Raw genomic sequence first — 13,137 nt, 5'->3', positions numbered from 1 at the left:
AACTGAGGTGGAGCAGACCTAAGAATGGGGCAGGGTATGGTCAGACAATCAGAAATCAGAGGTGTTACCAGTAGTTATAGGAAATTAGACAGTCTCAAGCCCTAAAGTTCAAAGTACCATGAAAAAAGCAGGTGGGTGTTTTGAGACAGTCAGTGCACAGCAGGATGAACTAATAGAAGGGTTTCCTGGACAAAGGAGAGCTCCTTGTATGTTAATGCTTCTGTTAAGGACCCCAGGACCTCAATTTTCTGAAACTACACTTTTTAGATCAATTGTAAAGTGGAACCTCTAGGCTTAAAATACTAATAGGCTTTCTGATGCCTGTGATAATTATACTAAAATTTGGATTTTGCCGAAACAATATCTTATCGTAAAATGACACTTGTTATGTATTTCAAATGGTATACAGTGGGCAAAAAAAGTGTACCTGTATATTCACTTGATAATCCGTGGGACCATGAATAGATCCATATAAACCAAATCCGACTATAGAGATTCTTCTATTAACTGTGAACCTGAGAGAATGAGGCCAAATATAAAATAACATACATAATTCAGTAAGCATTCATACTCCAAAGGCTTATACATTTTTGAAGTGTTACTCAGAACATCTAATTTTGCTCATAATAAAGAAAACTATCAAAAATTAAACATCCTTGGAAATGTCATCTGCTTACCAAAAAACTCTTGCTAGAGTAACTTATTGGGAACTTAAGTAGAATCTGTTTTCTGTTTTCATTTTTGAGCCAAGCAATTTACTTAACCTAAATACCCACTTTTGTTGTGATGATAATTTTAGTCCAAATCTGTCTGCACATCTCCTTCATGAACAGAGATGTGTCAGCCATCAGACCTGATGTGCAGCGTCCCAAACTCTGACAATTCTTCAGCTCGATGAATACTTACTGGGCCTGGCACTGGGGAAATAATGGTCAACAAGATAGTCTCTGCCCCTACTGCACTTATGGCCTAATGGAGGACACTGATAATAAATAAGTAAACAAAGGGATAAATCGTTAATTATAAATTGTGATAAGAGTTGTGAAGGAAGCAGGCTGCTGTAACAGAATTGGTGGTGGAGGTCTGGGGACAGGACCTAAGTTACACAGGTGGATCAGAATGAGATTTCACACTAGAACAATTAGCAGATCCAGTTTAGTCACCATAGTTAAGAAACAGACCCACCTTACTCCATGTTATAAATGTATAAAAACTAGCATCAAGCACAAATGGCACTAAATGACTGTATAATAAGAGATAATCTATAATATAAAGCAGTTATCCTCAACATTTCATACTTTAAGAACTGAAGTAACAAGTTTTATTATTATTACTACCATACCATTGCCACTTTATGAGCACTTCCTGTGCCAGGCACCGAGCTTCAGTTCTTTACATGAATTATTTCCTTTAGTCATCATAACAGCTCTATAAACTAAGTAACACAGTATGATTTTTATCATCCTGTTTTTATAGCTGAAGAAACTGAGATTTAGAGAAATTAACTTGCCTGGATCAAAATGTGTAGCAGAGCTGGGACACAATCCCAGGTCTGCATGGATCAAAAGGTCACACTCAATCACTATGTGAAACTCCCAGTATGAGGATCACGTTAAAATTTTTTAAATATATTTATAATTTTTTATTATAAAAAAGCAATATATTCTCTGTTTAAAAAAAGTCAGAAAATGCAGCTAAGCAAACAAGAGGAAAAATTTAAAGCATCTCTAAATCTACCATCTAGAGATAACTTCATTTTCAATTTGGTGCACTTCCTTTTCAGACTTTTAGTTCTGTTTTTAAACAATAGAAAAACAGACTTTTTTCTATGAACATATATGTATTTTAAAAACCATGTCAGAATATATATATTTTTGTAACTTCATGTAAAAAGGTAAAAAACTACTACTGATTCATTATATTTAAACAATTCCTACTTGTTAAATAATCTAGGTTATTTGCAGTTTTTGTTATTATACAACAATGCCAGGATGAACCATCATTTCACAGTGCCTTCATTATTTCCTAGAATAAATTCCTGGAAGTAGATTTTCTGGGGAAAATGAAAGGCATATTCCTAAGGCGTTAGATGAACTTTATCAAATTGCTTTCTGGGAAGATTATAAAACTTTACACCCAACAAGGAATGAAGATCATTTCTATCTGACTCTCAACAACCACAAGTATCTTCATTTCTTTTTGCTGTTGAGAAACTGATGATTGACAAATTCTATTTGTATTTGATTACTGAGTTAACACATTTGCTCATATGCTTACTATCTACTGGATTTTCTCTTTAATGAAAAACCCACTCACGTTCTTTTCCCATTTCTCTCTGCTGATGAGTGTCTTTTTCATGTGGATTCGAAAGACCATGTTATATAGTTATTATATGCTTTGTCAGTAACATCCATTACAAAAAATTTCCTATTTGTCATTTATCTTTTAACTTTATGGTGGTTTTGGATGTAACATTTTGAATTATTTGTAGTCAAATTATGATCTATGCCAAGTTCAGAGAGGCCTATCTCATCCTCATAATAAATATTCTGTTCTGGCACCTTCACGGTTTCCTTTTTTTTAACATTAAAATTTTAATTTATACAAATATTGGAAGATGGCATCAGTAAAGATCTAACTTTATTTTCCCAGTGGTTAATCCTTCCTCACATTCTAAATGTTCATTTACATTAGGTTGGTTTCTGAACTCTGTAGTATGTTCCGTACAACATTCTCTTACAGCTTTACAATATTTTTCATATTTGATTAATACCACTCTTTTAAAAAAGAAACATTTACTTTTGCAAATTAATTTTAGAATAATTTTGCCAACCCACTCCTCCCTACCAAAAACATGTGACTTCTACAAGGAACTGCCTAACTCAGAAAGGTTAGTTTGGAAAGACACTGTCTGATTCCAGTCGAAGTTCTCCAATTCTTTATAAAGATACCATACTGTACACTTCCTATAGGATTTACCCCTGCTACTTTATGTTATTTGTTACTATTGCAAGTGGGGTCCGTTTTTACTCACCATTTTAACTGAAAATTCAAACATTAATTTTATTTATTTATTTATTTATTTTTTTGCTGCATCGCATGGCTTGCGGAATCTTAGTTCCCTGACCAGGCACTGAACCCGGGCCACCACCCTGAAAGTGCCAAGTCCTAACCACTGGACCGCTAGGGAATGCCCTAAAATTTTTTTATTGTGGCAAAATATATAACAAAATGTACCATCTTAAGCATTTTAAAGTGCACCATTCAGTGACATTAAGTAATTCACACTGTTGTTAACCATCAACACCACCCATCTCTGTAAATGAATTTTAATGACACAGGAACATCACTGGGTTTTGCACATACATTTTATAAGTTGCCACTACTATGCATTGGTTCTAATAGATTTTTACTGATCCTGAGGCTGTCTGGGTGGACTAGTTGTTTTCAAAAGGAGTTCTGTGCCCAGGGAGGCAGGCTCTGTTTTCACAAAGGACATGATGCACCACTGACAGGGAGCCAGGGACACCAGATTTACTGCAATACTTAGGAAAGTCTCCCAAAACAAAGAATCTCAACCAACTTTCAAGTGTCCTGTCAGAATTCATGTAGATGAAAAACTTGTTTTTAACTATGAGACTTGAACTTAATCCCTTTTTATTAATAAACCAAGATTTTTACAGCAATTTTAACATTCACTGACTTTTACAAGAGGTTACTATACAAATCGAGGAAATATCATACAGTCATTTCTCATTATTTGTGGTAGTTATATTTTATAGTTGGCACAAACACAGAATTAGCAAATACTAAACCACTGCTCTTAGGGGGAATGTACACACACACACACACACACTCACACACACTCACACACCACTCATGTGGATTATAATCTTAAATCCTAAGAATGACTCATTCTAGTATATCCCATTTTCTGTGTTTCACAAAAGAGAAATGGAATTAAGGAGTGTTAAGTGACTTGCCTGAGGCCACCCCACTAACAGATGCCAGAGATGGGATTCAAACTGTCCAATGGCCACAGAGCTGTAGTGTCCTGCACTGCACTGCCCCCTACCATCTCCATCTCTGTATGAGCGCTGAAATAAGAAGGCAGAGCATCCTCCTTGTTTGATCTCACACAGGAGCATGGTCCCAGGCAACTAAAATCTTTTCTGTGAATGACTAAGAAAGCGCTGCTGGTATTGATTTGGGGGTTACAAGTAAATTCTAGCGAGTAGATGAGTTCTCAAATATGGAAACTGGATAAACAGGATGGACCATAGTTTGCTTTAGTTGAAACTTTTAAAGAAAATGACAAAATTGGCAGCAGTGCTGCTCATGGTATTTGGGACATGAGTATAATACACCTGTTCCCTGCACCTACAGCTGTCTCAGTGTGCTGGTGCATACAGGTACTATCTCTGATTGCTTGTTTGTCTTCTGGTGCTGCCCAAGTGTCTACATATTGAAGTACACATTTGATTTTACTATCAGTTGCATTTACTGTCCTTTACATTACAACTAGGCCATTATATCATTTTAAAAAAATGAAACACATTATCTATGAATTTCATTTCAGGTTAAAATGGGGGAATACAAAATATTTATTACAAAAAAAGGGAGAACTAGGTCTGATGGAGTGAAGAACTACTAATATAGAAGTTATCTGAAAAAAATGAAAAACATCTCTTCCTCTCCAATATTTCTTTTTCTTTTTTGTTTGTTTATATTGAAGTATAGTTGATTTACATTGTTGTATTAATTACGTATATTTCTTTATCTTTATACCTACATCAATCAGAGTTTTAAGAACACTACTGAAAAACAGCAAGGTTGCCAGGCATCCCTATCTTGAGGTTTCAATAGTCCATCATGTTAAAGGAGTATTCTTCTAGACCTAGCCTATTAATGGTTGTATCTGGATCGAGGGTAAAATTTTATCAAAAGTCTTTGTGGTACGCAGGCCTCTCACTGTTGTGGCCTCTCCCGTTGCAGAGCATAGGCTCCAGATGCGCAGGCTCAGCAGCCATGGCTCACAGGCCCAGCCGCTTCGCGGCATGTGGGATCTTCCCAGACTGGGGCATGAACCTGTGTCCCCTGCATCGGCAGGCGGACTCTCAACCACTGCACCACCAGGGAAGCCCCAAAAGTCTTTTTGACATCAAAATAAATTTTTTTTCCTTTGATCTGCTACCATGGTGAATTATAGTAATATATTTCCTAGTTTTGCGCCATTCTTTCTATCTCCAAACAAACTCTTATCTGCCTTTTTTGCACTCCTTTTGCATTGATGGACGTTATTAGGAATAGCCTTACAAAACTCAGTTGGATGGATGTTATTTTAAATGATGTTCATTGCACTGCTCAGTGTCCCCTTTCTAAGAAACCACAGGAGAAACTTCTCTAAAGTCTCTGTATCTGAAACAGCCACGCTTCTCCTGAGCAATATGTGTACTTTTCATGTGATAAACTCTTCAATTTCTGTAACTTTATAGCTTTAGAACCAAACTTAAGATGTCAGAACATGGATCTTGCATATTTATCTCCACTGGATGTATTTTTCCGACCCTAATTTATCACTGTTTTAAAAATTGGACTATAGTTGATTTACATCTATTTGCTGTTATAGTATTATTCTTTTAAGGTACTGCTAGATTCAATACGCTATTTTATTTCTTTTCTATATAAGTGAGATTGACCTAGAAAATTTTTTGCCTTGTCAGATTCCTGTATAAGGATTATGCTTCTTTCAATAATTAACCAAAAAGTATTTTCTTCTTTTAATGTTCAACGAAACAACCTGTTCCCTGAATGTTTGATAAAACTCACCTGTCAAAACCACCTTGTGAAGGGACAGTTCTTTGATAACTTTTAATTTCTTCCATGGTAATTGGTCTATTCAGCCTTTCTTCTTCAGTCAATTTTGATAATTTATATTTGCCTATAAAATGATCCATTCCATCAAGATGTTCAATTTATTAGCACAGAGTAAACCCAGAATTAAAATAAAAATTTCCTCAGTATATTATTATATTCCATTATTTGTAGATGTAAGTATGTTTTATTACCTTTGCCCAAGGTTTGCTTATTTTATTGGTCTTTTTCAGGAACCAGCTTATATTTAACAATTCTACTATTTTTAATTCATTAATTTCTACATTTACCTATTTCCTTTCTCTTTTCACATGGTTCTTTTGCTATTCATTTTCTAGCTTCTTGGGTTAATGCTGAAATCATTTATTTCTACTCTAATTTATTTAATAAAAGTAGTTAATTATTGCTAATTCTCTGTGTGACACTTTGGCCTCATCCCCTAAGTTCTCACATATAGTATTCTCATTGTGAATTATTACTAAATAGTCTACAAATGCATTTTTATTTCCATTTTAACCCAATATTTGTAAGAGTCCTCTCCCTCTTGATGTTCTAGTTTTAAACAAACTTCTTGTTAGTTTCTAGTTTTACACCAAAGTGCTATTAATATTAAATAAATGAAAATTCAAAAGGCATGTTTTATGAAAACAGGTAAATATTCTATTTTGACATTTAACCTAAGGAAACACGGTAGAGCAAATATAAATTCCAAAAGGATTATATGCATGCATCTTTTAAAATAAAAAAAAAATTTTCCCAAAGTTGTTACAAATGTATACTGAGATATTTTCCATGCAACATCTATGCAAATAAAAATCTCACACTAAACCAAGATTAAATGTATTAAATTATAGCCCTAAGGCTGTAAAAATAATGTTTGATCAATTAAGGTCTAGACTTCAGCTCACCAGCAGTGGCAATCCAAACGAAACTCACAAAATAGAAGGCCCAAGTCAATCCTTTCTTACTCTACTTGTTTCCTAAGAGATTCCCTCACTCATAATTCAGTGGAGAGACCAGTAAGCCTCACTGACTTCTTGACTGTTGTATCAAGTTAGAAATGTATTAAACAAAGTATAAAATAAAATGTGGTTAATTATCTCCCACAATATGAACATAAAAGCCAAATGCGAGCCGCTGCCCCGCCCCACCCCACCCCCAAATCTACAATATGCAGATACCTGATTCGATCACTCGTTCCACTGTAACCCCACCGGCTCTCTACTTGCTGGAATCTATTGATGCAGCATTCCTTTCCTCTGAGGCAGCATCTTGGTCGATCAATGTATTCAACTCGGGGCTTAGGATTGACAGTAAAATGAAGAAAGAGGTTTACCACTTCACGATCTGACAGAATTCCAGACTGAGCAGGACCTGTAGAAACAAAAACATAAACCTCAATAAAAGTAACTTCACTGCAATTCCTAACTTTGTAATTCTCCCCATAATAATGTGAATTCAAATGTGAAAGATGTAAAGTAAAAATGAGGTAGAAAAATCTCAGTATATATAATTTTAGCATATATATATATATATATTTTTTTTTTTTTTTCTTTTGTGGTACGCGGGCCTCTCACTGTTGTGGCCTCTCCCGTTGCGGAGCACAGGCTCCGGACATGCAGGCTGAGCGGCCATGGCTCACGGGCCCAGCCGCTCCGCGGCATGTGGGATCTTTCCGGACCAGGGCACGAACCCGTGTCCCCTGCACTGGCAGGCAGACTCTCAACCACTGCGCCACCAGGGAAACCCCTAATTTTAGCATATATTTAATTTTAAAGTTTTACTAAATTCATCCGAGGTTAACCTAATATGTAAGTGTTAAAATCATTAATAAATCAAAGCTTAGATGAAACCCTGAGATCACAGAAAGATCCCTGGATTTTTCTATCCATTTGCCCTGAGTGTTCCATTTCCCAGAAAGAGGAGAGTTGGAGAAGTGCTTACAGTGGCAGCCAGAGCTATCGTTACCTCTCCATTCCCCATCTGTCTGAGGCTGTAATCAAACAATGGAATATTTAGAGGTAGAAATAGATGGCACAGTGCTTTCATTGTGGGATTCTGAAATCAGCAGAGGTCAGGAGCTAAGATTGGAAGAGCTGTGGAAGCAGCATATCACATGCTATAGTTTTCTCATTCACTGTTTCTGGGAAGAGAAAATTCCAAACAGCTTAAATTTAACCAGGAATAAATGCTATTCCTCATAAAAGATGCCAGGAGATTCCTTCCAAGGCTGGTAAAAACAATCTAAATAAGAGACTGCAAAACACTAGAAATTTGGTTTAAGAAACTATAAATCAGATTTTAACATAAAATACCCTAATTTTTAATATAAATTTTTAGAATATCACAAACAAAATATATCAACCTGCCAGACCTGGCCCCATGGTTCATTTGCAATCTCTGGATAAGTAAAGATTGTAAAGAAGAAAAAATACAATTACAAACTTAGAACATGCATTTTAGAGAAAAAGAAAAGAATGTAACTGGAACTGCATAAGATCAGAAGAGAGATGGGGGTGAAAACTCATGTATCTTTCTCAGAATGACAAATAAGACAAAAGAATTAAAATGTTAAGGTGATTAAAATGGATGATGAAAAGCAGAGACCAACATACAGGTAACAAGTGTTCCTGAAGAACTAACAGTAAGAAATAGGATGATGCAATAATTCAAGACTACAGGTATACCTCGCTTTATTATGCTTCGCAGATACATTTTTTTTACAAATTGAAGGTTTGTGGCAACCCTGCATCAACAAGTCTGTTGCTGTCATTTTTCAACTGCATTTGCTCACTTTGTGTGTCTCTGTGTCACATTTTGTTAATTCTCTCAATAGTTTAAACTTTTTCATTATTACTATACTTGTTATGATGATCTGTGATCAGTGACCTCTGATGTCACTACTGTAATAGTTTTGAGCCCCATGAACCACACCCATAAGACAGCGAACAATTAAGTTATGCAGGTATCTGCATAAACGTTGTGTGTGTTCTGACTGCTCCACTGATCAGCCGTTCCCCATCTCTCTGTCTCCTCCTGAGACACAACAGTATTGAAATTAGGCCAATTAACAACCCTATAGTTGGGCTTACCTGCTGGCACAGTAGTTAAGAATCTGCCTGCCAACACAGGGGACACAGGTTTGAGCCCTGGTCCGGGAAGATCCCACATACCACATACCACGGAGCAACTAAGCCCTGCACCACAACTACTGAGCCTGCACTCTAGAGCCCGCAAGCTACAACTACTGAGCCCACGCGCCTAGAGCCCGTGCTTCTCAACAAGAGAAGCCACCACAGAGAGAGGCCCGTGCAGCGCAATGAAGAGTAGCCCCTGCTCGCCGCAACTAGAGAAAGCCCGCGCACAGCAACGAAGACCCAATGCAGCCAAAAATAAAATAAATAAATTTACAAAAAAAAATGAAAACAAAAGCCCTATAGTGGCCTCTTAAGTGTTCAAGTGAAAGAACAGTCAAACATCTCTCCCTTTAAATCAAAAGCAGAAATGGTTATGCTGAGTAAGAAGGCTTGTCAAAAGTTAGGTCTCTTGCACCAAAGAGTAGCCAAGTTGTGAATGCAAAGGAAGAGTTCCTGAAGGAAATTAAAAGTGCTACTCCAGTGAACACACAAATAATAAGAAAGTGAAACAGCCTTAATGCTGATATGGAGAAAGTCTGAGTGGTTTGGATAGAAGATCAAACCAGCCACAACATTCCCTTAAGACAAAGACTAATCCAGAGCAAGGCCCTAACTCTCTTCAATTCTATGAAGGCTGAAAGAGATGAGGAGGCTACAGAAGAAAAGTCTGAAGCTAGCAGAAGGGGGTCCAGGAGGTTTAAGGAAAGAGGCTGCCTCTGTGATGTAGAAGTGCAAGGTGAAGCAGCAAGTGCTGATGTAGAAGCTGCAGCAGGTTATCCAGGAGATCTGGCTAAGATAATTAATGAAGGTGGCTACATAAAACAACAGATAATTCAATGTAGACAAGTGTAGACAAATAGCCTTCTAGTGGAAGAAGATGCCATCTAGGACTTTGATAGTTAGAGAGAAGTCAATGCCTGGCTTTAAAGCTTCAAAGGACAGCCTGACACTCTTGTTAGGGGCTAATGTAGCTGGTGACTTTAAGTTGAAGCCAATGCTCATTCACCATTCTGAAAATCCTAGGGCCCTTGAGAATTATGCTAAATCTACTCTGTGTTATAAATGGAACAAAAAAGCCTGGATGACAGCACATTTGCTGACAACATGGTACACTGAATATTTTAAGCCCACTCTTGAAACCAACTGCTCAGAAAAAAAAGATTCCTTTCAAAATATTGTTCCTTGACAATGTACCTGGTCATCCAAGAGCACTCATGAAGATGTACAGTTGTTTTCATGACTGCTAACAGAACATCCATTCCATAGCCCATGGATCAAAGAGTAATTTAGACTTTCAAGCCTTATTATTTAAGAAAAACATTTTGTAAGGCTATAGCTACCATAGACAGTAGTGATTCCTCTGATGCATCTGGGCAAAGTAAACTGAAAACCTGGAAAGGAGTCACCACTCTAGATGCCATTAAGAACATCCATGATTCATGGAACGAGTTCAAAATATCAATATTAAAGAGAGTTTGGAGGAAGTAAACTGTAACCTTTATGCTTGACTTTAAGGGGTTCAAAGACTTCAGTGGAGGAAGTAACTGCAGATGTGGTAGAAATAGCAAGAGAACTAAAATTAGAAGTGGAGCCTGAAGATATGACTGAACTGCTGCAACCTCATGATAAAACTTGAACAGATGAGGAGTTGCTTCTACAGATGAGCAAAGAAAGTGGTTTCTTGAGACAGAATCTCCTCCTGTTGAAGATGCTATGAAGACTGTTGACATGACAACAAAGGATTTATAATATTACATAAACTTAACTGATAAAGCAGTGGCAGGGTGAAAGAGAACTAACTCCAATTCTGAAAGAAGTTTTACTGTGGGTAAAATGCTATCAAACAGCATTGCCTGCTAACAGAGAAATGTTTCCTGAAAGAGTCAATCACTGTGGCGAACTTCATTATTATCTTATTTTAAGTAATTGCCACAGGACTTCCCTGGTGGCGCAGTGGTTAAGAATCCGCCTACCAATGCAGGGGACACGGGTTTGAGCCCTGGTCCGGGAAGATCCCACATGCTGCGGAGCAAATAAGCCCATCCGCCACAACTACTGAAGCCCGCGTGCCGCAACTACTGAGCCCACATGCCACAACTACTGAAGCCTGCACACCTACAGCCCATGCTCCGCAACAAGAGAAGCCACCGCAATGAGAAGCCTGTGCACTGCAACAAAGAGTAGCCCCCGCTCACCACAACTAGAGAAAGCCTGCGCACAGCAGTGAAGACCCAACGCAGCCAAAAATTTAAAAAAAATGAAAATAAAAAAAAAAGAAGTTGCCACAGCCATAATAACCTTCAGCAACCACCACCCTGACCAGTCAGCAGCCGTCAACATCGAGGCAAGACCCTCCACCAGCAAAAAGATTAGGACTCGCTGAAGGCTCAGAGTTAGTTAGCATTCTTTAGCAATACAGTCTTTTTAAATTAAGGTATGTACTTTGGTTTTTTTAGACATAATGCTATTGCACTTAACAGACTATAATATAGTGTAAACATAACTTTTATATGCATTGGGAAACCAAAAAATTTGTATGGCTCACTTTATTGCGATATTCAATTTATTGTTGTGGTCTGGAACACACAATATTGCCAAGGTATGCCTGTATTATAAAATTTCCTTAGTTGAAAAAAGAAGTCTTCAGATCATGAAAGACGTTCTCAGATATCTACCGTATACCTATTTAAAGAAAGTAATCAAGAATAAACTCAACAAATGAGTAAATCAAAATAAAGAATTCAAGAAGGTGTATCATAAAAGAACTGGTGATAAACACTAAATCCAATACAACCTATAATTAAGTCTAATACAGTTGTATTTTTGTAGTATGTTATGTGAGTGTATAATCAGTTACCATAAAGTGTGCTAGAAAGGTTGAAAGGATGGAACACCATGTTAACACTCTTATCTTAAATAGGGAAGGTCAATAAATATCATTTTATTATGAAATGAATTAAGAAAATTGGAGGGGAAAAAGTAAATGCAGAATTTATTACTTCCTAATCTCTAGACAGAAAACACACACACACACACACTCAACAGCAAAATAGAGAACATAAAGGGAGCTCTCCCTAAAACATTTTTGAAAAATATAATACAGAAATAATAAGCATAATAGAAAAGAACATACATAACAGCAAAAAAGAAACATTATTTCACTACATAAAAATATTAAGAAGTCTATAAGATGGAAGAGCCTACGTCAGAGAACAACTATACATGAAACAGTACATAAAATAGCTATTTCATGTTAACAGAGAACAACTGAGGCAGTCAGTGCTTGAGAAGGGAAATGTATTGAGATGAAGCCCTATATCTGTCACCACTTTTCCCCTTGGGATATTTGCTGATTTGCTTCACAGGGCATAAATGCCACGTAGAAACTGGCAACCTAGAAATTGTGGTAGTCCTCAACTGACTGAAGAGACAAAAACTGTAATTCAAAGCTACCAAGGCAGCCAGACAACGATCCGGAAGAGAATACTTAATAGACAAGCAAGACCAACATTTTGTGCATAATTTCTCCTTGAAGTATTTGTCAACTCCTGGGCTTCCCTGGTGGCGCAGTGGCTAAGAATCTGCCTGCTAATGCAGGAGACACAGGTTTGAGCCCTGGTCCAGGAAGATCCCACATGCTGTGGAGCAACTAAGCCCGTGTGCCACAACTACTGAGCCCCTGTGCTGCAACTACTGAAGCCCATGTGCCTAGAGCCTGTGCTCCGCAACAAGAGAAGCCACCACAATGAGAAGCCCACGCACCGCGATGAAGAGTAGCCCCTGCTGGCCGCAATCAGAGAAAATCCTGTGCACAGCAACAAAGACCCAACAAAGGCCCAACACGGCCAAAAATAAAATTAAAAAGAAGTATTTGTCAATTCCTAAGCTATGCACAAGCAAGAGAAAACTATGAGACCAAAAAACCAGGCAGAAAGGCGCTGCTAAGAGACTAAAGAATTAAACAGAAATTTCTATCTTAAAGCTAGAAGAAAAATTCCCAAATATTTGAAAATTAAGCTATATACTTCATAGCCCATGGGTCAAGAAAAAAATTACCATGAAAATTAGAAAATATTTTTTATTGAATGCAATGAAAATACAACATATCAAAACTTGTGGGGATGGG

At 37.2% G+C, this 13,137-nt stretch overlaps 1 protein-coding gene across 2 annotated transcripts in view; it reads right to left on the bottom strand.

Annotated features, from left to right (window-relative positions):
• Positions 1 to 13,137, bottom strand: part of BTBD1 (BTB domain containing 1) — a 45,322-nt gene that overhangs the window by 5,804 nt on the left and 26,381 nt on the right. For both annotated transcript variants that reach the window (XM_089906714.1, XM_022554494.2), the window contains exons 5-6: positions 7,056 to 7,248; positions 428 to 515 (exon numbers count right to left, since the gene is read on the bottom strand). In XM_089906714.1, the coding sequence (XP_089762840.1) occupies positions 428 to 515; positions 7,056 to 7,248 (281 nt within the window). The remainder of the gene's footprint in view (positions 1 to 427; positions 516 to 7,055; positions 7,249 to 13,137) is intronic.

The sequence above is a fragment of the Delphinapterus leucas genome, chromosome 2 (assembly GCF_059928025.1).
Source record: "Delphinapterus leucas isolate spDelLeu-1000000601 "Yukka" chromosome 2, BTC_Dleu_Yukka2, whole genome shotgun sequence".
Lineage (NCBI taxonomy): Eukaryota > Metazoa > Chordata > Mammalia > Artiodactyla > Monodontidae > Delphinapterus > Delphinapterus leucas.
This window is presented reverse-complemented; position numbering and strand designations above follow the sequence as displayed.